Source organism: Haemaphysalis longicornis, unplaced genomic scaffold (genome assembly GCF_048455015.1).
Source record: "Haemaphysalis longicornis isolate Haplotype H1 unplaced genomic scaffold, Haemaphysalis longicornis Haplotype H1 scaffold_6, whole genome shotgun sequence".
Lineage (NCBI taxonomy): Eukaryota > Metazoa > Arthropoda > Arachnida > Ixodida > Ixodidae > Haemaphysalis > Haemaphysalis longicornis.
In genome coordinates this window covers 151572726-151597664 of record NW_027526407.1, presented here as the reverse complement: position 1 = coordinate 151597664, position 24939 = coordinate 151572726, and the positions used below count along the sequence as shown (strand labels likewise).

At 45.5% G+C, this 24939-nt stretch overlaps 1 protein-coding gene and 1 long non-coding RNA gene across 2 annotated transcripts in view; both read left to right on the top strand.

Moving 5' to 3' along the window:
* The window catches only part of LOC144143303 (DNA (cytosine-5)-methyltransferase 3B-like), a 206145-nt gene that overhangs the window by 23455 nt on the left and 157751 nt on the right, over positions 1 to 24939 (top strand). Inside the window, exons 3-6 of the mRNA XM_077675075.1 lie at positions 3042 to 3178; positions 18992 to 19094; positions 20871 to 21021; positions 22684 to 22808. Of these exons, the coding sequence (XP_077531201.1) occupies positions 3042 to 3178; positions 18992 to 19094; positions 20871 to 21021; positions 22684 to 22808 (516 nt within the window). The remainder of the gene's footprint in view (positions 1 to 3041; positions 3179 to 18991; positions 19095 to 20870; positions 21022 to 22683; positions 22809 to 24939) is intronic.
* Positions 5214 to 16988, top strand: LOC144141206 (uncharacterized). Its single transcript, XR_013316483.1, has 3 exons — positions 5214 to 5305; positions 10395 to 10490; positions 16947 to 16988. It is a non-coding gene; the product is annotated as an uncharacterized LOC144141206 (long non-coding RNA).

Below are 24939 nucleotides of genomic sequence, written 5' to 3'. Positions count from 1 at the left end.
CTTTCTGACGGTCCTTATGTCGGGACATCCTTATCTTCTAAATCAACACAAGGAAGAGCCAAAACACGCGTGTGCCTTGTGGTGGCAGTTACCTGCCTGGCCACCACATCTGGCATTTCCAGCTAACACTGCCATGCACACAAGGAAACCAGGAGATGTAAAACTGAGAGAGGATATAGGAAAGCGGGTGGTATGGTATGATCAGGAACGAGACAGCTGCGCATATTGCGCAGTTTTGATACAAATTTGTGTTCCGGCCCTAGGCGGCTTCCAAAGCTTGAAAATTGCAAAAAATGCGCCAAACTGCTCCAAAACAGTCGGAGAGCCAAGGAGTTAACAACTGCCGTTAATTTTAGTGGGGAAATGCGCACAGACGACACAATGTTCCGGCAACCCCAAGGTGAAGCTGTGTTTAAAGGTTGAATTGATTGATCATTAAAAGTAACCCTGCTAAAATTGTCCGTAGATAGTTTTTTCGAAGTGCACAATTTCGGGTTGCACATATGTTATGTTGAGTGTTTAGAGTTCTCCCAACAGAAACCATTGCAAAGTCCTGTAGAAAAAATACTTATGTGTACTTTGACGAAAAAATACTTGTACAAGTTGATGAAACAACTGCAATTTTCTGAGCGCCGTATGTTCTGAATGGCATTATTCGGCGCCGCCATCTTGGTGTGGTGAAGATTGGAAAACATGGCCACCGTGTCCAGCAGGTGCTGGTGGTTCAGTCAGAGTGGTCTTTGGCGAGTCCTACCCTGGTTTTGGTTGTGGGCGTGGCTGTGTTTACATTTAGTGATTTGATCTGTTGTGGGAGGTTCCGCGACTCAAAAGACATGAGTTCTTATAAAACAACGTGGAGCGCTCGAATTCGCTGTGTTTCGGCCATGAGTGTGAGGCGCGGTGCATGCTTGAAGTGAAATTTCGGACTGGTTGCGGTGTTATAACATGCTGATTTATTGCTTCCTTTGACGCCGAGCCTGCGAGCGGTGGGAATGAGGTGATCGACACTCCAAAAATGGCAGCGCAGGCTACATTGGCGCGAAATGTTCCAGCAGTGCCCGATAGCGGGATGGATTATTATTGCATGCTTTTAGTAATGGTTCGTCTATCTGAAGTGAAATTTAATGCCAAGAGGAAGGTGGCTAAGCATACCAAGGTTACTCAAATTGCGATCTTACTGAACGCGCACCTTCGGGATTGAAATGGGAGGGATGGTGGAGTGCGGCGACCGTCCCCTCGCTTTCCGCAACTTTTGCCGTGGCTGTTCACTTGTGCGTCAAGCCAAATCTGGGGTTACAAAAATATTAATCTCGGCATTCACATGATGATAAAAAGGCCAGTTTTTCGATTCGATATTTTCAACGGCCCTCTACGCTATCTATGCATAGAGCCTAAGAAGTTAAAAATGGTCTGTAAAAAAGTAGTGCAGTTCGTAGCTTGTGATATTTGGCAGAAAAAACTTTGTTGAAAGGCTATTTTAGTGTCATGTACGGTAAAAAATGATCAAGAAGTGCACTCCTTCCCCCCCCCCCTCCCGAGTTACCAAAAATGTGATTTTTAGGCTCCTAAGGTGACATAATAAATGGCCTTCTTCTGCTTCAAATCAAGGTTCTGCTTCAAAATCGAAATTTTTCGGCCCCAGAAACTGCTCCCGAATTTAATTCAGCTATCTGACTCCTGTATGATCTCTCTCTTAAATCCACCACCACACCGCTAAGGACCGCTGTCCACCCTCTCTTTGTTTTTGAGTGGATTTGTTCGTGCATAGTGTTTATTATGGTTGATAGTGCTCGTTTCTTGAATCGTTAGGTACGCTCAACAAACACTGTAACATAAGAAGACAATGCCACTTGTGCCAATTCGCCAATGTAAGCTCAATGCGTTGCAGCTATAACCGACAATGCGTGCTGCACGCAGTGTTGGTTATGACACACGCATTACGCACCACTCATTCCGCGTGTGGTTTTAGGTTTTTTGTTTAACCGTTTTAAAAAGAATATGCATTACATGTAACAACCAATAGCTTGTTCTGCAAGCTTATGACCCCAGTTTCTTTGTGTTGGATTTTTCCGGCCACAGTTAATCACACAGCTGTTCATATTACGTCCTAGGTTCTGGTGTTGGAGATAAGCTAATTGCTCGTAGAGCCATTTTTTCCTAATTATGTAGCTTATTTGAGGGATGTTTGCTTTAAAATATGTCTCAGTGTTCTACTAACGAGGCAATCTTTCGAGTGAACTAAACTTGCATTTTGTCTGCATGGTTCGTTTAAGTTTGCAAATTAGGTATTTTTGTGCAGATGCGAGGCATAGTGCGAAGTTGGTAATCTTACATATTTTTATTCGGGTTTCTCGTGTTCTTTTTCGGCCTATTTTGTTTTTCGATTCATTTTGTGAGGGCTGTGTATTGGGTATATATTTTTGTTTCGTTGCTCCTATTTTTTTTTGTAAATATGTTTTTATTTGGAGCTGTAAGGGCTCTCGGCAAAGTATGATATGCATTATCTTTTCAAATTCAATTAAATGGGAGCAAAAATAAAGGAACAAGCACGAGGAAGTGTAAGGCATACGTCTAAACTGCTCCATAATGTTTGAGCGAGTGTTCAACATGGTGTTTAACATTGCACAACGAGGCATAGGATTCCACCAGGGCAAAACATCAGCGTAAACAACTGCCTAGTGTTATAATAGACAGAATCTGAGCTAGTTGGATCATACTTGAATTAATACTGGTCAGCCTAAATTTAATTGGGTACGAAGACAATGACAAAAAACAAAGCACAGGCGCTGACCGGTCAGCGCCTGTGCTTTGTTTGTTGTTATTTTCTGCGTACCCAGTTAAATTTAGGCTGACCAGTATTAATTCATGCCTAATGTTTTCCCGAATGTTTAACGGGATGCTTGACCAGTTTCTAACCTTGCACACATACATTGGACCTAGGCTGCAGTTGTGTGCATGTGCATGAGGGAAATTTCTCATATTCCTGGAATCTCTCGTATTCAGGCTCTAGGCCACGACTAATTTCATGCTGAACCCTGCAGGTGCCCCTGGAGAAGGTTTTCAACTTTGTAGTTGATTTTACCCGCCGCCTGTCCAAAACCGGTGGAAAACGGTACATGCAAGCGGTACACGAAGGAATCAAGGTGAGTCCAGTACTGTTTGCCAGAAGGAAGGTGTGGTACCAGTGTCAATCACACCAGCAGCCGTGATTTAGCTGGGCTGTACAGTGAAATCTCGGTACAACGAACACCACATTAACGAACCTTTCGGAATAACTAGCATTTAAGAAATCCTAGTCCGACTGGATATAGTTGTAATGTAAAATTACTTCACTACTATGTACTTCAGAAAAGCGAACTTTTCAAAATACGAATCGTGTTATTTAGTTCCGTCCCATGTTAACGAACTCGTATTTTCAAAGCCGTCGATTCTTAGATTTTCGTTAAACAATCGTTGCAACCGGAGCCGTATGCTAGTCGACGACACGGCAAAGCGCAGCGCAGAGGAGGACGTCTTGCAACTCGCTCCGAAGGATGCGCGAGCCGATGCTAGAGAGAGAAAAAGAAGGTGAGAAAAAACATGAAGCATGGATGGCTTTCTCCGTCCAGAAAGCCACGGCTGCGCTATTCGTGCGCCACCCGAAGGTTTTCTACGTTCCGCCGCTGCTCGGGTGGCTTGCTGGATTTTCACGGACATCAGTGGAGGTGATAACAGAGGACATTCTCCGAAACGTGAGCGTTCAGGATTAAGAAGGCATTGAGGACGGCATGAACGACGATGCCTCTGAGGGTGTCGCGGCAGCACTCGAAGACTGCGACGAGCACGTGCTGACTGCGGATGTGCTTGACAGCCTACGAAAACTCCACACATTTCCGGGAAAAACCCGCATGGCCACTGAGTCAGTCCACAGGAATATGGAAGAGTTGGGGTCCGCGTGTTAGGAAGATTGTGTTGCACGCACCAGAAGAAAATTGCCAACTACTTCAAATAAACGAGCATTGTTTCATGATCACTGGCGGATTTTTTGTGAAAAATGACTTCAAGGATGTACTGCTGTACAGGTAGGTCGTTTTAGGCATTGAAATATTTTTAGATGCGAAGCATCTCTTGCTCTCGGCTCCGTCGTCCGTCGTCCGTCCATCCGCACCTCTCCCCCTACACTATATAAAAAAAAGAAATATCGGCACCCCGTTTCGATCCCACAACTCTCTGGCCGCAACGGGAGGTACGTGGCGCTCTTCCCACTGCGTTACAAAACCAAGACAGGAGAAAGTGCTACAGACGCGCCTTATGTCCTTGACTCATTCAAACTACGTAAGAAGCTACTGATACAACGAAGGCACGCGAAGCTGGCCGTGGGAAAGCTGTGGCTGGAAGCGCCACGCGCCTTGCAGCTCAACCAGAGAAGAGGACGAAGAGGGCGGGCAGCGGGATAGGAGCGTTAGCACTCAATAGAGAAAGATGAGAACCACGAGTAGTTCGATCAGGTAAACCCGGTGTCGGTGTCTTCACTGTCGCTACATTTCTCTGTCTTTACATGGGGGTTCACACTAGGTTCCCATTCCTGCTCCGATAAATGAAACAATATAACGGCAAGATAATGGAACCTGCACGGAACCCCTATGATGCTTCACATCTTCCTCATGGTTACCTATGGGAAGATTGTTTAATTTGTTTTAACTATTGCGATTTTCGCTACAACGCCCTTTCAGAATAACGAGCAATTTTCTGCGGTCCCCTGAAGCTCGTTATACAGAGATTTCACTGCACTCAGTTTGTCCTGTGCAAAGGGAAGATGACTGAAGAAAAGTGGTTCACTTATGGCACTTTTGGCCATGACATTTGTTGTGCTCTACAAAGTAGTATGCTCAATTGCCATTCAGCGCCCATGTTATCTACATTTTTTAGTCTATCGCACTTTTCAACCTATTGTTATCACAAACCAGTCGCACCCTTGCCGGGCATCGCCAACCATTAAGGTCTAAATAAGTATGGAGCTCAATGTCAGTGGTTACCTTAGGCAGTTTGCGTCTGGGTTTGTTGGTGTCTGTATTGTGGCTTCTGGCAGTTCTTGAATGACGTTAAACCCTGTCGATTCGGGTGATTATTTAAGCTTTCATGACTCTTTTGTTTTTTACACTGATGCCACCGTTTATCACCGGAACGAAGTATGCCCAATGCTTTCCACAGGAGATTGCAGCCCGTTCGCCCACGTCCTTGACGCCAGAGGGAGATCCTATTGCCTGGGCGACGACAACATTCCGCGAAAGGGGTGAAGAACTGGCAGTTCACAGTTATGGCCCAGGTGAAGGCTCGAGCAACAATTCTTGCCCTCACTTTTACCTGCGCATGTACACATCCAGCCATAAGAGAAATTGATTGGTACCTGTAGGTATCCCTTGCTGTGTACACTTAGAAACATCCTGAGGTGAATGAACATACAGGCAGATAATGTATTGCCAATTTTCCTACATTTAGAAAAAAATAGGTCAAATAAGTAAATACACTGCATCGTGAAGGGGCCGCGTAAATCGGTCAAAAATAAAAGTCAATTGAAACATCAAAAATCAGTTAATTGAACTACATCGCGAAGCAAATGTTTCTTACTAGGTGGGCTTCCGTTGAATCCTCGGCTTCAAATTAAAAATCAATATAAAAATAATTTTGGAATTTGGATACGTTCACAAATCTAAGCCAAGGTAATTCTTTACCACAGGCCTAAAAAGATGTTGTGTAACTTGTTCAGTTTAGTAGCTATAAATCACGAAATGTGACCTTGGCTCTATTGCGGTGACGTACTATAGTGGTTTGTCAAAAACTTCTGACATCAACGCAAGACAAAAAATGGCCAGTTCTAACCACGACCAACTATACGGCCCCAGCACCGCCGTCGCAGGGATAATTTTCGCCGCTGCTAGGGGAGTGGCGCTACTTACGCCCTGTCGTTATTCGCGGCCGCCACAAGCGTGGGCGAAGTAAAGTTGGTCGTGGTTCCAACATGGCCAGTTCCAGTTCCAAAATGGTCAGTTCCAGTTCCAATGGCCAGCTCTATGTGTCCTGAGAAACGCGCGATTGTGTAAGCACCCCAGCACTCACCGCCATCGCAAGGATAACATGTTAAATTGTGAAATGTGGGACAATAAAAGGAGTGTCTTAAGAAAAGTCTACCTCTTGGTTTTGTGCTTATTCGATGGCTGAAGGCAGCAAAAATGAGCGGGAGCTATTATTGACCAAGTAGTATGCACAAAACCAAGGGCTGGGCCTTTTCTTTTCCCGTGTAAACGCGCTTTTCAAGAAAATACAAGCTACGAATCTAGGGCTGTGTTATAAGGCACACATATAACGCAGGACGGAAAAAAATTTAGACCATCTGTAAATATTGATATACAGACTTTCTGTTCTAGATCTACATGAGAAAAATGGCTGCCACAGGCAGGGATCGAACTAAACCCTTGCCAGCAGCTTACCCACTGGCCCACTCCCACTAATAAAACCTTCAAGTATTCACACTTTTTAAGTTGTGCAACCTTTGTAAGCAAGTTGTGAAATGCACAAGGAGGCATATTTAGGATGTAGGCTTGTGCTGTTGCGCAGTGCCGCAGTCTTGCGTCCTCATTGCTCCTATACAGTCGCCGCAAGGGAAGGGCAAAGTTGATGTTGCACATTTCTGCAGGGTGCTGAAAGTGTCTCTTGGTCAACCTTGCACACGGCATGGGCCACTTGCCAAAACATACCATGACAGGATCGGTCCACATAACTTTTCCCGTGTTGCGACGTTGTATATGGCATTGATAGTGTTGCTATAAGCTCTGAAGGCGAGAAGTGCATGTGATATTAAGAAGTTAATTTTGTGGAAACGAGAAAAGGTCCGAATGATATTGACCGCAGATTGTCGAGAAACGTCGTCTAGACGATGTTCATGTTCTGTATTTGCTTAAATATGTCGAGCATGCCCCAGCTGCTCAGACAGAAATAAAAGTTTTGGCAAAACATTTTTTTCAATAAAATGCAGGTTTTAAATTTTCAACTCGCCCTAACAAAAAATTACGCTTGTTGGCACTAAGCATCACATACACACAATGTACTGCCGCCATTTATCAACAAAGTTTATCAAATGTGGCTACATCAGTCTGCTTTAGGATATAATGGTGCAAAGCGCGATGAAATGTAACAGATAACTATAGCAAGGAAGACACTACACATGGGGTAGCAATTTTCTGGTTATGCCCACCATGTTCAAAGCTGCCTATAAAAACTGCTAACTTCATTTCCGAGTCTCAGTTGCCCATGCGAGCCTACAAGAAAATGCCAAAAAAAGATTCTTGACTGGTAAGGATTGTCTGCAATACCTACACTCAGAGCATGTCGCAGAATCTCAAAAAGATTAGAAACGAAATAGGTGAGTTTGTTTTAACTGTGCGTGACAAATTTAGACGGCTTTTTAAAGGTAACTGCACCTTGAAGCTGGTAATATTCGCTTTGTGCTGAACATTAAGCACAGTCTGCGCCCCCTGACCCCATTTTCAAGTTCGCTAAAACGGTCGTTAAATTAGTTGCGGGAAATTTGAATGAGTAAAACAGCCCATTAAAAACAGACCAGATAACCTTGGCAGTGTTGCATAGTTTTCTGGAATTATCTTTTCTGGAGAGGTTGTGTAGTCACCAACATGTCCATCCATAACTGGCGGCAAAGTTGTGGCTGCAAGCCATATTAGAGCGTGGAGCAATGAAAACACAACGACCGGGGACCACGCGAGATGAGTATATTTTGCGCACCACACTCACTGACATGCTGCTCAGTGTAAATTGTAAGACATAACTACCAGGCCATGCTGCTCTAACATTTCTGAAAGGGCACAGTCAGTACCAGGAACTTTCATTCTGCTGGGTCAGGTGTTGATAAAACCTGAGACGTGGTTTCACCTAAGCGTGCGCGAGAAGGCGAGTGATTTTGTTTCGGGTAGTTTAGGACAGGTAACTGAGTGTTAGAACCACTGACTGAACTACGCTAAAAGCTTTATTTAGTGACACTATAGAGGCCCACTAATGCAGCTTTGTGTAGAGCTGTCCTCAACCGGCTTTCCAGCATCTGCAGCGTTTATGATTTTTGCTAGGTTGTCGAGATACCACAAATAGAGTATTTGGAATATGAAGTCTAGCAAAATTATAAACAGCTAGAGACAGAACAAGTCTACAGAAGCAAAAGAAGGCAGCAACTGTTGCACCGTTTCCGCACTGAGCACCCTTTTTTGGCCACAAAGCAAGATATAATGACCAAAATGCAGGGAGGGCTTCTTGTGTGCTTTAATAGTGAGTGGTAGTTATAAACGAAATGCAGTAGTATTTTGTGAAATGACGTTCCCGCGGTTCGAGCACCACGGTGACACTTTTCTAGCTGGATGCAGGCATGTTTATGAAACTGCGATTGGTGATTCATAGTTCCGTAAAAGTATACAGACACAACTAAATGTGTTGAATAAAAATCACGCTTTAAAAATGTGTGGCCCTATAATTATAATAAACGAATAGTATAGTTTTATTTATTTTTAACGTTTTAGTTTTAAAAATTTTGCATCAATACAAAATGCGATGGCAAAGCAACTACATGGGAAAACAAAGCACACACAAAACCAAGCAGCAAGCCATCTGAGCAAATTGCTCTTGTCCTTCCTGAGAATATTGTCATGCCCAAAAGCAGCATTTTTGTTTGTTTAATAACGCTTCTTTCAAGCACTTCCTCTAACAATCATACGCTACCTACGGGTGTGTATTCATGATTTGTGCTGACAGCGCCACTTCATAGGTCGATGCATAGGGCGTTTGCTGCGCGGGCAGTATCTCATTCCTGCACACTATTCGTGCCTATGCGTTTTTGTCTGTACAGAATTATAAAACATTAGCTGACCTAATCAAAACCGGAGGCACCGACGCAGCTGCACACACATCTCAATCACAGCTACTCTTGGATATGTTTGGGACTAGGAAATCCCAGGGATACTCATAGGCTGTGCCGTTTCGAACATGGGTCTTTTTTAAGGGGCCCTTGAGATGTTTTGTGTGGCCTGGGACATACATTGAATAACTACGGGGACTAGTTATTAAGCGAGCTATTTCACAAGTCGATCTCAGCTACGATTTAGTCCTTTTTGTAATGCATTGCCTTGATAGTAAATAAATGAAGACTCACCATCAAACAGTGGCGCCATGCATAGCTGTTGGGAAGATGTGGTTCTGTTACTTCAGCAGCTGCTGAATTAGTAATAATGGACAGTATCTCAACAGTGACATTGGGCATGTGTTTACAACGTTAGAAATGTAGGTTTTTGCTAGGTCTAGTCACATCAAAAAATTACACGCTAGCAATTCAGATTTTTCTGCACAAAAACTTAGGCGAAGCGAAATCGACCAGGGAGGTGGTCCTTACATAAAAGTCTGCCGACCCCATGTGATCAGCGAGGATATTTCAGGGTTCCTGAAGCCCTCCATGAAATGATCACATCCCCCCGCTGTCCAAACTTTTCTGCTTTTAGCGAAACCCTGCTGGCAATGCACAAATGTGGCTGGGCTGCATGACTTACACGTTTAATGTCTTGGCATAGTTACGGTTAGCTTCCCGCACAGCTGCACAACACAAAAGCTATGCGGAGAAGCCAGACACACAAAAGGCAGCGTATAGGTGTTTGTGTGACTGAAACAGCAAACTGTTTCATGCATCAACCACCAGAGGCAAGCATTGGATAAATGTACAGGCAACTGAAGTGCCAGTTAGAATTTGTTGACTTTATGACATAGACCAACGTGGTTAATCGTAGGTTACCTCATCACTTCGGCCAGCCTGAAAAGGCTTCTGCCCGGCATGCCCATGTTTGAGAACAATTGATGCGAAGAACGCTGTTTGTTGCCAAGGAAGCCTTTGTGCATTACCGGTTATGGGCAGACAGGGCGACCGGAAATACTTTGTTGCTGCAGCAGCCCTCGTTGTTGTGAGATTTGGAATGGGTACTTTTCTGTGACAAACCTAAATGTACAGTTGTGCCACAGCTAAAATTTCTGATAAAGTACCATGTAATAATTGAACTTCATGCGCAAAGTTCTTCATTATGCTTGGCATAAGACAACCAATGCGGAATGCGCTTGATAGTCCTGGATCCATACAAGATGGCTGCCACGCAGAGCCTTGCCTGTATTGCTACAGTGGGAAAAGAACAGTGGTGTAAGTATCTGCCGTTTGAAGCTAAGGTATCACCACATTTTCCATCCTCCTGTTATTGAAGCATGGATCTGATCCGAATAGAGCTTTCCGGCACTTTGTAGGTGGCCCGCCTGTGGCCTAGTGCCGTGGTGCCCTTGTGCTCAGTGCTTCTGTTGTCTAAAAGGGACCGCACTGTTACCAGTCCCAGTACAGGTTCGTGCTGCCCTCTCCAAGTGGCGGTGGGATGTTCCTGCGGCACCAGCCACACAGCCTGTCCAGGAAGAGCGGACGTCTTCAAGTGAGCCCTTAGCCAGGTTGCATGCTCACACCTAGTGGAGATGATCGGAACTAGGGAACTTGCGAATGTTTACACTGAATGAGAAAGGGACTGAAGTGGAAAGTTCTGTGCCTTGTTGTAACAAAACTCTAACCGCAACACTTCGAAAGCACTGTTTCGACCCGAGTGCAAAAATAGTATATGGTAGCCATATAGCAGTTCTATCTTGCTTGCCTTGCAACAAAAACTGGTGGTAATCGATGCAGTTAGAAGAAAAAAAGTTTTTACTGCTGCCAGTAATTAGTAAAGTGGAAACAGAAATTTTGAGTGTCTACTAGCCAAAATAAGAGGCAGCATATAGCCTCAGCACCGATTACAGTAGCAAATGCAGGGACGTGCTTCCGATCCCCATGTAATTCCATGCAATGCAGATGCGCTGAGTAGAAACTTTCTTGTATAATATTTGCAGAGTGCTAACAGCGTAGAGATGGCAGAAATCCAGAGACCAGACACAGAATTGTGTTTACACGTCATTGTTTTATAGCTTCAGTTTGGGAATGACTTTGTGGGATTAGTTCCATGAAAAGTGACATAATAGATAAGGCGCCAGCCAATCACAAAAGCTTGAGGTGTTATGAGGTCTTTTGTAGTCTTAGGCGGGAACAGTTTTGGTGTGAGAAATATTGCTGCCGCCCACCTCCGATACAACTTTCTCTGGAGATGCTTTAAAACTGCTAGTCACCTACTTTTATGTTAACAATGGCTATATATGTCTGCTTCAAGGAATGTCAGAAGCTTTATTGCAGTGAAATCATTTTAATTGGGATATCTAGGAGGACAAATAATGTACGATTTTCGGGATATCAAATTATCAAAGGAACGACAAAGAGAGGACAGTCAGATTTTTTATGCGTACTTCTGCAAAGAATTCAGTTATGCTAGCTTGTCTTTTGACGAATAGCGGAGTTGAAAGACCAAGTTTTCACACATGGAATATTCAAACAGAGCAAGAGTGTCGTATGGAGCATCACAGCAGACTTCTTCCAAACCACCAAGTGCCCCACGTTTTTTTACACTACTAACCGCTGTCAGTCCGACATTGCAATGATGTTCTTCATCGGATGCCTCATCTACCGTACAAAGGGCATTTTTGATGGTCTCCGGCCACAATGTGTGCGCGCATGTTTCAAACCGCAAGTGGGAAGAGCGCTTGTGTGAAGGACGGTGCATTGTGGATCACTTTTTAACAGACATGGGTCTGAGTTAAGCAGTGTATGGATAAATTTACGCTGGAATAACAAAGGTCCTGCTACCAGAGGGCAATCGACATTTTTGAAAAGGGGGAGTAGAAACACCGAACTGCACAAAGGTTTGAATTAACAGGGGCAAAATTAACGAGGTTTTACTGTATCCATTTTAAATATGCGTCGGGTACAGGAGAGCACTTGGTGCACCAAATGGTCATAATAACATCTGCACCAAAATGTTCATATGTTTACGTAACGCATGCAGGCTGAGTTTTGTTTTGAGGACAAGATCTTTCTACAGTGCAACTTCATGCCTATTATTTTGCTTGTTCCTAATTTGGCAGGCGTAATGTCTGGATAGATATAGGCGAAGGTCTTTCATGCATAAATGATAACATTAGTTCTAGTAACAGTGTGTAACGTTCAAGGAAAAGGATTGAGACTAATCTGTAATACACATCTGCAAACTCCTGCAAGCTCCTATCTAGCAGAAAGATTTTTCATGTTATCACAGAGGTATACAATCTTTGCGCGTTCAACATTGCGCATCATTTAAAAAACTAAGCGGTGGCTTATCATGAAGAATATGACCAAACCCACTTTTGTGCAATCGCATTATCAGCGCATGTTGTTGACTCCAAAAGCAAAGGGGTAAGGCAACCGTAAACTGCCTAGAGGCCAAAACAACAAACTTTGTTGGCAACTTGAATACACTGTTTTCTGGTCGTATGTATTTAAAAAATGCAGCGTACAAAATTTGGAGGCCAAAATATGCGTCGGTTTATCGTAAATGAAGGTCAAAAATGTTTTTATCCAAACGAAAACTGGGAAAAAAGGGCGGCCAGTACGGCCGGCCGCAAGTGACATCTCACTTGGAAAAACTGGGCGTGGTCAGCCGATTCTCCTACAGGTGCCTGCAAAGTATGTCTTGCATTTAATGTGTTTCGGGTCCTCCGTTTCTTCAAAAACTCAAAACGTGCGGAAAAAGGGGTTGGGAAGTTCGTGCAACGATTATTGCTTCAATGTAGGCAGCTGAGACGCCCATACATTCGTTTGGTAAAGGGTAATCACGGGCATCGGGAGGCATACTGGCGAAGCTGAGAGCTTGGAAATAGGGACACAAAAGGCGTGCTCAGCGCTATAGATGGGAGCCGGCACAGGGCATACTGGCTATGCTGATTGAATCATCTTAAATTTCTGAGACCAGAAACCAAAAAAAGCTACCGGGAGAGGAAAGCACCACAACGAGCTGAGAAGCATGTAAGAATTCGATTTGCGCACATAATTTGAAAGTTCAAATCCAGCATTTTATTCCTTTGTATACATGAAAAATTTTGTTCCTGTTAGAAAGGTGTCCATGTAAAAACTTTAGATAATGAAGCTCACCTATATAAAATGGCATCCATCGAGGAACGCCCTGCAGTGTCTTCGCTGGCATCGTGAAAGTGACCTTACCCAAGACTCAATGCCACCTGCGTTATTAGCCTTTCTGCTAGATCTCGTTTCTTTGATAAGTGAACAAATAATTGGCAACAGTGTCTTGTTTGGTTTATTTTATTATAACCTTATCGATTCCATGCAGTGGGGAGCACGCTGTACTTGTTCGCGCCCCGACCGGCCGCTGACAGAAGCAATAACAGTGAATCGCTTCATGTCTGCTGTAATGGTCTCGCTCGCGCTCTCATTGACCAGCATCGATCGTGCAAGCCGCGGGCCAACTAGCTGCCGTACTCGTTCGTACCCCGGCCGGTCACGACAGCGACGAATCGTCTCGTATTGGCCATTCTCACTTATTGCGCACGCGTACAGCCGGCCACCGACGAGCTAGCAGGGCCCTGTACAGCTCCCATACTAGTTCACCCACCCAATGAACCGACCAGCCGCGCCAAGATTGTATCGTCTCGAGTAGGCCATACTCGCATCTAGCGTGCTTATAGAGGCGACCAAGAACCTGCTGCGGGCCGTCCCAACTTTAAAACCAGTCATTGTGCAACTAGTGTACTCCTTCGCTGACGGCACATCGCATCGTGTCGACCGGTGATTGGCCCCAGCACTCTTCCAGTTTGCTCATTTTGTCTTGGGAACCAGAGCTTCTTGATCTCGCATTTCGAAAACACGTGAAAGCAATTATTCTTGCAACATACATGAATTACTTTGCTCACTTGCGTAAGGCAGCCCGTGAAACTGGTGCTGACGACTGGCGGCTCCAGGACAGGATTCCGGACTGGAATGTCACATCCGGAAGTTGCTGCAGTAGTAACCAGTTGAGTTGACACTCCACTAAGTGCTGTGTTGGCTGTAGTGACGTTTTTTTGAACGGTTCTAATAAAAGCATTTCGTGTGTGCGGAGCTTAAAATGAGGTCACGAGAGACAATATTTGTGTATATTGTACATTGATAGAACATTTGTAGAAAGTACAATTTCCATGCAATTGGTCTTTAATCTGAAGCTGTAAATTACCCTTCCTTATAAAAGTAAATTCATGCGGAGAAGCCGTTTACTGCTTCCAAACGCAGCCTCCATGTTTTGGTGGTAAAAGTAACAGATCAAAGCGCAGTATAGGTCATGTCAACTTCATCGGAAAGGATTCAAATAACATTTATTTTTAATAATGAACTCGATTTGATTCATACAGTGCCCTGCAACGCCCGCACTGATGCATGGTGGGCTGCACCAAAGCGCTCGATTCCCTGCTGCTGGATAGGGGCTTTGCACCGTGGCCCTCAATTGCTCATTGTGTAGCCATGGGGCAATGCAGAGAACTCCCACACTTGCTACAGAGGTAGTGCAGCAGGTCGGTGCATGCGCACGTGCCATAGTTGGGGTGTTTCGAGTTGGCAGACGACTAGAGGTGACCGCACGATATCGTTCGCCAAACGCGAAGATATGGGGCCCAAATTTCAGGTCGCCGCTAATACGTTCAGTGCACCCGAGATGGTCGTCACTTAAAGTTGTACAGGCAGACAGGCGATGGATGAATACGCCTGCACCTCACTTGATTGTAAATGCGTTGTGATGCTGCTGCCACTGCAGCTGTGGTGCAAGGTTCCGCGGGGCAGTGCCTGTGAACTGCACCGGCCCCACAAAAATTTCTCTGCAGTGGTGCTGTGCACTGCTCTGTATCGAATGGAGCCGCCTGAAATTTACTCGCTCAGCAGCTTTGCATCGGCCTCCTGCAGTGTGTCGTCCCAGCAGGGAGCAAAATGAACTCTTGTCGCGAATGAAACTACGATGTCAGAAGGAAAGAGCTGTGCATCGCGTGTAATAACACTTGCTTCGAGAAATGTCCTGAACATTCTGTAAAGTTGTGCATTGCTGTGGCCGCATTGCCTGATGAGGGATTAGAGCGTTATTTGCTTGGGCGTAGGGTGATATGGCTGGAGCAGTAACCAGTGCTATGTGCCAGAGAAACGGGAATTTCGCAGCGGATGAAGCCACATGTGCCGTCAAGACAAGTTGAAGTTGCAAACTTTTCAATGGTCCAGCAATTTACTCCAAATATTCGTGGTGCTTTTCTCATAGTTAGCGTCGGTCATTCCCTGGGTTTAAATTTACTGAAGCAAAGGACATCATGTGCCGTCAGTGCCATCATGTATTTATGGGTGTTTTGGAATTTGAAAATATGGCAGCCTGTCGTTAAGGTGACCTTAGTGTTGATGAAGTTCATGGCTTAAGACAAATCTCTGATAATGCAAATAAAATTTCATGGTCCCCTTGACTTCATTTTATTGGGTGTTGGCTGTACGTGGATGGCATCGTAAGTTTCCAAATACTGTTTTGTAAAAAATCCTGAACCAAATATTGTATCGCTTGCTTCAATATTTGCAAGTTTTGGATATTTATTAGTGGCGTCGAAATACCAATTAGTAACTTTCTAATCGAATATCGAATTGGGGGAAAAAGCAAAATGTTGAATTGAATAATGGATATCAGTTTTTTATTGGATCTCAATTTTTATAAGTTTTTGTGCAGAAACAGAAGCTACTTTGCATGTTCGAGAGACATGACGTTTTTACGGCCCAAAGAATGCACTTCTTAACTCATGGCACTGCATTCGAAGAACAACTATGGAGCGGTACTTTAGGAATCTGGAGCCGGCACAAATATGAATTTGAGAAACGACTTGCAATTTAGTTGTACTGCTGTAATAAGCAGTGAGTAGACGCGCTTCATAACTGTGAAGCGACCACTTTGGAGATGATGCGAAAACGCGGCGCGTCCACGATCACGGACCACAACATGCCACTTGATCACAAGCACAAGGGGAGCATAGGCTGCGCACTACAGTTGCTGCAGTCGCTGTGCACAAACCTGCGCTGTCCCCTGGGATGTAAACACAAAGAACATGACCTAAGCATTCACCAACTGCATTTAAAAAGGCCAGAACCTCTTTTAATTTTAAATAACAAATGTGCTGTCAAAACCAACAAAGCTTCTGCTGACTGCTTCACCGCAAGCTGGCCTAACGTGCAAGCATCTAGTTACAGAAGTAAAAATGGTAGGCAGCATCAATGGTGACAATGAAAGGAAGACCTTATCAGTTCAAGCAGAAAATCTCGTGCAGCAATTTAAATTCACGGCCTCATCAAGGAACGCTTGTCAAAAGCTTCCGTTTCCCTGAAACTTGCTCAGCACACAGTGTAGCAGCAGGGTATTAGCATGTGGCGACATCTCGCTGTCTTAGAACCGCGCACCTGTCGTAAATCTATTCAAGTACTCGAAAGATCTAATAGTAGATGTTGGGAGGTACTACTCAATTTGTATTTGAGTATTCGAGTATTCGCTCACCCCTAATATTCATGCTTTTCCACTTTAAACATGACATGTATTAACATGGCTGGCTGTATTCTCTTCTGGATTGAGTGCTGCATTCTAGAATAGAGACAGAAAAATTCAGTTGTGAAAGTGCCTGCTGGGCTTGAGAATGTTCCTGCTGTTCTGTGTGAGATGTGAAGCACTGGAGCTGCCCACACCGAGGGAGCAGGCTGCTACTTCTTTGAATTAAATTAGAAAGCTTGAGACCTCAATTCCAGTTAGACATTATTGTTGTTTCAGATAGCTCTCCTGATTTTTAGGCAGGGAGTTCAGTTCTCGTATTCAACCCGTGCGATAAGAATGTGGAGCTAAAATTGTAAGGCATATCAGGGCCCGATAACTTTAAATTTACCTATATTTGATTTGGGGGCTGCTGTCTTATGAGTTTCGTGGACACATTTGTCTTCTCCCCAGAGTCCCTGGATGTGGCAAACAAGCGAAAGCTTCGGATAAAGGGTAAGCTTTGTTTAGAGTGCTGTGCTTACCGGTTGACAGAATAAGTGATGCTTATGCTCTTGCATATGCCCATCATCATTACATGTCGGCGCTGGTCACTACGTAAGTTTCAACCACACTAAAAGTAAAACACATTTTCTCTTCACAACCTGTTGAAAGGGTTGTGGAAAAAACGTATTTGCCTCATCTTATATTCGTCCAATTGAACAACTTTTAAAAACCTTATTCCAATATAGTTTAGCAAAAAATAGCTTGTGGGTTTTACTAGATGTCTTTTAATTGCTTCTTTTGAGGTGCATCTCGCGAGACCATGCAACACACCCATTCGACAGCACAAGTGGCAGTGGTATCATGTTAACGAGATACGAACGGCAAACGCCGTATTTAGAATATTGTAAAGCTGTAAACCACGTATTTTAAGAATAACGCATCCGTAATTGGTTTTCATACTCGGTTTTCTATTTTCATGAGTGGCGGCATGACCCCTTCCCGTTGTTACAGACATCAAAACGGAACTCGCAGTTACTAGCTCTTTGCACATCGTTGTCTTTCTGGAGCGTGTGTTCTTTTGCTTAATTCGGTTTGGAATCATACATTTGATCTGTCTGATTCACGATGCCCTAAAAAAAAGGAATATCCTAGGTGCCATTTGAACTTCCATCCACCAGGCGAGCTTACATGCCTTACACACCCCTGAGACTCGAACGTCAAGAGCACTCACAGGCTAAAAGTGCACTATAAAAGTACAGCATAACGTCGTAGTTTTAATATAGTTTGATTCAACCAGAATTTCAACAGCCACCTTACTGTTGAACGCTTCTGCAGTAAGCCTTGAAAGAGTGCACTCAAGCGACCAAACAACGTAAGATGTTTAAATATACCAAGGATGCAATTGAACTGTGTGAAGCTGAAACTTCACTATACACTCTATCACGGTTTTTTGCTCTATATTATGAGGCTGGCTAGCAAAAGACTGGTTGAATTAAACTGCTGACTACTGGATGTCCCTTCGATAAAACTGTTCATGCAGTGAACTCCCCTTTTAAGTTATTGGCCATCTATATTTGTAGTGAAAGAAGGTTACCTTCGCCTCACTCACATTGAGTCTACCTGAGTTAGATGTCGGCAAGCTTTAGCAGAAATATCTGCTAGTAGAGACCATTTAGACAAATGAAACTGCGGCAACAGTTTACAAACACCCCATTTACTTGAAACGTGGTTATGTGTTCCTGTGCCACTTGTCTAGCATGCAGGATTTTTTACTGTGGGTTAGGCTGTGTTGAACAATCATATCAGAGACTAGACGTTGCCTCTTCAGGTGAGTGAAGTTTATCAGGGCCCGATGTTGTTACAGCATCCGAACCCTTGCAAACTGAATCTATGCCGACATGTCAGGCAGACGGGAGATAGAGTGACATAATATAAATTCCTGGTTTAGGGCGTTAAACTCTGGAGGAACCATAACTGAATTTTTTACCTATTTATCTTTATCACGCAATAAAACAACTGCGCATAGTTGGTATTTCGAGGGTTCACAGCTCTGAATTCCCACACAAAACAAATTGTTTCGCAATGTGTTCTTGACCCCTTTATGTGTTCTTGACCCCTTGCCTTTCTAAAGCTGCACACTGATGTTTCAGTGAGGATCAGTGTTCTTGAGGCGACTAGAATTATGAGAACTTTGCTCTTAATTCTTGAGGTGGTTGTTGCCTCCTGACCACTAATTTAGGACAAGAGGCATCCCACAAGCACCACTACATTAATCTTACTTTGAAAGACCCTTGGGTGGTCTTCAGGTAAACGTTCCTGTAATGCCTGAGATCATCCCCCTTTGCAATTGCCACCTCTTCTTGGAAGTGTGGGTTGTCGGAGACGTGGGCTCTGTGTCTGTGCTGTGCTTTGTGCAAAAGATACGGATGTGGTCAAACAGTCACCCTTTCAGGAATTGTTTGCTGTGCAGACGACTGCGTCGCTTGTGGTGTGGTGCTTCCCCTTCACAACAGCTGTGAGACATGGCAGCACCCATTGGTCGAAGGCCGAGTCTGCGAGGGTTGCCGAGAGGAGTTGCTGGAGACGCTGTTTGCATGCTCTGACGATGGCACCAGCGTAAGTTTTGGCGGCCTTATCTAGTTTTGTAGCATAAGCTATAATGGCTGAGGTTGAGCAGTTTCACATAGACCCTGAAGGGCCATGCTGCACAAGTGCGAGGAGCATTGGATTGGAATTTATTTGTATTGGATTGGAATAAATTGAACTGGATTGGAATAAATATTGGTGTAGGGGTGTGTGAGAATTGGGTCTGCACATTCGCCGGTCTGCGCATTCCAGAAGAGTGACGTCATAGCTGCGCCAGACACACTGGCGCCGGCGCGGGCACAGCTGTGTGCCTCCGTTGTGCAGTAGGCAAGTCTGACGATGTGCCGGAGCCGCTTGATAGCCGTGTGGCGTGGCTCCTGGAGAGCCATGCTGCGCATGCGCAGGGAGCAGTGACTTGACTGGACTGGACAGGACTAGACTGGATTCGATTGGATTGGACTGGATAAGACTGGACTGGATTGCATTGCTAAACCTTTGCTCACGCTACGTATATCTTGGAATAGCCGAGCAAAGCCACTGCTAATTTTTTACACTCCCTCGTGCATCAGTATCATTCTGGTTTTAGAACCATTGTGCATGCAGATAATAAAAGAGAAGTCAAACATGAAATGTAAAGTGTCTACACCTCACCCTTCGCCTTGCATGCATTTAAAAAAGCACCCCTAAGCCAACATTATTGGAAATTTTGCTTGTTGTGCCTAAAGCGGCCACGAAGACAAACTACAACTTTGTTCAGTTTTAAAGAACTGACCTGTGTAATTATTTTAAACTTGATTCCAGGAACCTTAAGGGTACTTTAGCGGCAAGATTGCAAAGAATATTGAAAAAAATTAAACTACATGCCATACTTATGTGATATGGGCAGGAGTCGCAGAATGTAGGCTGGCAGTACAAAACATCTTTGGCAGTTTTTGAACTGCATTTTCAGAGTAAAGTGGTACAAAACAGCACTAGAGGTCCCACTAAGACTGCCTAGTCTTGGTTTTTGGTGGTGGCTTCAGTTAGCAGTCACAGCTGCCGATTGCACAAATAAGATTCTGTGGCGACGTAGAGAAGTGGCTGGAAAGCGGCCGAGGATTTGCCTCTACCACACGCTCTATCAATAATATCTCCTGTATATTTTTTATTTTCCAATAATATGTGTATCACACTGGTCAGACTACGGTGCATATTGAGGAGTTTTGATGCAATTTCGTTTTCCTCTGCCTGGCTGCCCCAGAAACATGAAAATTGAGAGAATTGCATCAAACTGGTCCAGCCTTTTAAGCAAAGATTTTTATGCTCCCGCCAGTTTCAAAGGGGCAACAATGTAGTTTACAACATGATTTCCCATAAGGACGTGCAGTTTTTATTGGGTACAGGGTGATGAGGTCTTGGTTATATCAGCCGAGGCATCGTCTTCTGGGCATCTGGTCACCATCGCTCACTCGGTAGTACTTCCACGGTACTGATCACGATTCTAGGCAACAAGGTACCCTTCTACGTATACTATAAAGGAGTGGAGACAATGTGCTACTTATACAAGCAATCAATGCCTTACTGCCACAACTGCCATGAGACAGGCCACCGCATTGATGTTTGCCCAACACCTAATGCCAGTGCCTGCGCCAAGTGTGGAAGACGAAATCCAGAGCCGGACCACCCATGCTCCCCCAAATGCTCACTCTGTCAGGGCGAGCACTTGAGAGCAAGCAAAGACTGCCCGCGACGTTTGAAGGAGCCCTACTACCTCCGCCGGTAGAATTGGGAGAAGGATGCCTGTGCCGAAAGCCCACCCTCTACCAGCCGCGAAAGATCGCGCAGCAGAGGGTCCTCTCAAGGCAGGCGCTCCTCCATGTCACGGTCGCGCTCCAAGTCCAGGACCCCCGCCGGCAGAAGCCAGTCAAAGCAGCGGGCGCCGACCACCTCGAGCAACCAAGAAACGCCGACTCCGCAGGTGAGCTGGTCTCAGATTCTCTCTACCACTGCTCATTCCCCCAAACCCACCTGCAATGAATGAACTAACCTACAAAAAGAAGTCACCTGTCTTAGAAGCGAAATTGCATCGCTCAAAGCAGCCATATCGCAACTGACGCAGTCCAACACCTCAGCCCAGCACACACAAGCAGGGGTAGAGAAAAAACGTAAAATCTCCGACGCGAGCAAAACAACTACTCCGAATCACGCTCCCACTCCTACACAAATTGATGACGTCAGAACAGAATGCAAGGAAGCCATCGAGACACATGCTCAAACTGTTAATGAGCAACTTGGTGCTCTCATTGCGCAGGTTAGCTCACTCGCACAGATCAAGGCACAGTGCCAGCAAATAAATACGCTCATACTGAACCGCCTTGACCACTTGGAAACTCAATCAGCGCCGTCCCTCAGCCGGTCATCTCGGAAAGAAAAGCCGTACCAACGACTAACCACGACAGACACGGCAGACAAGGACCTCTCTACGTCCCTCCATGGGTACGCAGGATGCAGGAACGTCCAAAGAACTCATAATCTGGCAATGGAATTGCAGGAGCATAAAAAAGAAGATTGGCCTACTCCAGCAGTATATTGAATCAGTGTCCACTGTACCCGACATCATTGCGCTTCAAGAAACCAACGCACACGCTATGCTCCAGGATATATCACACATGAAGACTCTAAGGGGTTTAATTCTTGCACACTAATCAAGAAATCCATCACTGCCATACACCACGCCATAACACAAGCAGAACAAACTGGCATCCTCACCGAGCTCATTCCGAGAAAGGTACGCAAGGGAAAAAGCCTGTTTGTCCTCAATGTCTACTGCCGATCGAAAAATAAGCAAGATTGCATTGACCGCATAGTGCAACAAGCAACCACCACAGCGGGCTCCAATCCCCTCATTGTCCTTGGGGATTTCAACGCGGCCCACCCCATATGGGGATACCGATATGCGAACAAGAGATGCAATGAGCTCCTCCGCTGTGTGGGTGAAGAGGGTTTGGTGCTACGTACGGACTGCAGTACGCCGACGCGAATGGGCAGCAGCGTAACTCACGACACGTGCCCGGATTTGACTTTTACTAAAAACGTCATCCACGCCACATGGGTGAACCTGGAGGAGAATCTAAGTAGTGACCACTCAGTCGTTTCAACGACCCTTTACGGGGAAGAATATCGAGCACCCCTAGGCAAAGTTCGAATAACGAACTGGGACAAGTTCCGCGAGCGCAGGGCTGAGCTGCCTAGCTCCAAGATAGAGGACATCAACACCTGGACGCAAGCGCTACGGGCTGATGTAAAAGCCACAACGCAACAGCTAAATACCACTACACAGGTTCCGCATATAGACACCAAAATACTCCACTTAAGGGAAGCTCACCGGTCGCTCATCCGCAGATGGAAGAGGCAAAAGCACAATCGCAAACTCAAATTGCGAATTGCAGCCCTGACTCAGGACGCGGCCAAATACGCTGCTGAACTTTGCAAGAATAATTGGCTCACGATCTGCGACAGCCTCGGTGGTACTCTCACCACGTCTAAGACGTGGCGACTACTCAGATATTTGATGGACCCCTCAAAAAGTAAAGCCGAAACTACCAAGACAGTGAAAAACATTTTGCACACTTTCCCCCAGGCACCAAGGACGACCTCCTCAAAAAGCTTCAGCAAAGATACCTGCCTCTATCTCCGCCATACTCAGCTCCAGACTACTCGGGCGATCCAAACCTCCACCTGGAGAGGCCCATTGACGAATCGGAGGCACGAGCAGCGCTAGCCAAGATACGGAGAAATACCACACCCGGCCAAGACCCTATCACAAAAAAGATACTGACTAACCTTGACCATGTTTCCGTCACATCCCTCACACAATTCATGAGTGGCTGTTGGGAAAAGGGAGTCGTACCGCCGGAATGGAAGACGGCTGAGGTTCATTTAATACCGAAACCAGGAAAGGAGCCAAGCGTCGAGAATCTCCGCCCAATTTTATTAATGTCCTGCATAGGAAAGTCACCCGAGCACGTCATCCTCGCTCGCCTAAAACAATACCTAGAAGATACTTGCCAAATTCCTACATTCATGTACGGATTCAGACCAAGTCTCAGTGCCCAAAATATTCTTCTGCAGCTCAAAGAGGAAATCATGATGCAGGCCAATAATCACACGCCCAAAGGAATTCTCGCCCTCGATTTAAAAGGGGCGTTTGACAATGTAAATCATCAAATGATTCTGAACAATCTCAATAACCTCCACTGCAGAGCCAGGATATACAATTAATTACATCAGGGATTTTCTTACAAACCGGCAAGCAGTCCTGAAGTTCGGTGACGCACAATCACCTCCGATTCAAGTTGGAGGTCGAGGCACGCCACAGGGCGCAGTTCTTTCCCCACTGCTATTTAACATCGCCCTCATCGGCCTTCCCAAACTAATAGATGCCATCCCTGACTTCGATACGGCCTGTATGGCGATGATATAACGTTATGGACGGGCGCAGGGTCGGTAGGAGAAATGCAAGATCGTCTTCAGCAGGCTGCTGACATCGTGCGAGCTTATGCAGCCAAGTGTGGTTTATGCTGCTCTCCACAGAAATCTGAGCTTCTCCTTGTCCGGAAGCGCCAAAGTCGCAAACATCAAGACCCAGGCATCCAAATTACCCTTGACGGAGCTACGATCACGCCTTCCCCACACATAAAGATACTGGGGATGACCATTCAAGAGGACGGCTCCAACTCCATACTTCTTCGGCACCTAACTCAAACAACAGGACAAATTGTTCACTTGCTCCGCCGAATCACCACGAAGACTAGAGGATAAAGGAAGCAGACACACTACGGCTTGTCCAAGCTTTCATCTCTCGCATCAATTACACCATCCCGTATGCGATCCTCTCCAAAAGCGACGTAACCAAACTTGGTACACTCATTCGGAAAGCATACAAACAAGCACTTGGTCTCCCCGTCAGTACGGCAACGGATAGACTTCTCAAACTGGGAGTACACAGCACTGTGGAGGAGCTCATAGAGGCTCATTTGGTAAACCAGCACCACCGTCTAGCGACCACAAGAACAGGACGCCAACTGTTTGGTCGCCTTGGATACAATACGCCAGAAGAGCAAGGCAGTTCTTCCATGGACATACCCACAACCATAAGGCAAAACATCTATGTGGCTCCTATTCCACGGAATGCGCACCCTCAGTTTCACCAAGAAAGACGTGCGGCGAGAGCACAGTCATTAAATAAAGTCCATGGATCAAACCCCAAAAGTGTGTACACGGACGCTGCCGACTACGCTCGCATGTATACGATGACAGCTGTCGTCACCACATGCACCGAAAGTGTCGCCAGTGTCGCACTTACTGAAATCAACACTACCCAAGCAGAAGAAGCAGCCATCGCCCTTGCCATTGCCCACACCTCAGCCGATACAATCATCACTGATTCTTAAGCAGCATGCCGAAGCTACCTACGCGGAAGAATATCAAGACCAGCTGCAAGAATCCTTCTCCAGCGACCCCCTCAACGCAAGATCAGTCTGGTTTGGGCGCCTGCCCACTCGTCCATTCGCGGCAATGTCATGGCCCACACGACAGCCCGAGAATTAGCCTACCGGGCACCGCGAGACGACTGGCTTCAAGCGACTCATCCCCTAGTAACATACCAAGGCATCACACCGCACTACAAGTTGAGTAGGCAAGAGTATCCTCCTGCCCACCCGTTACTCACCAAGGAACAGGAGCATAGACTCAGGCTTTTGCAGACAAATATGTTTCCAGTACACCCCACCCTCTACAGCGCCACATGCTCACACTGCGGTGAGATTTGTACCCTCTACCACATGGTCTGGGCCTGCCAGAAAAACCCAAATGTTCGCCCAATTCCCAACCCTTC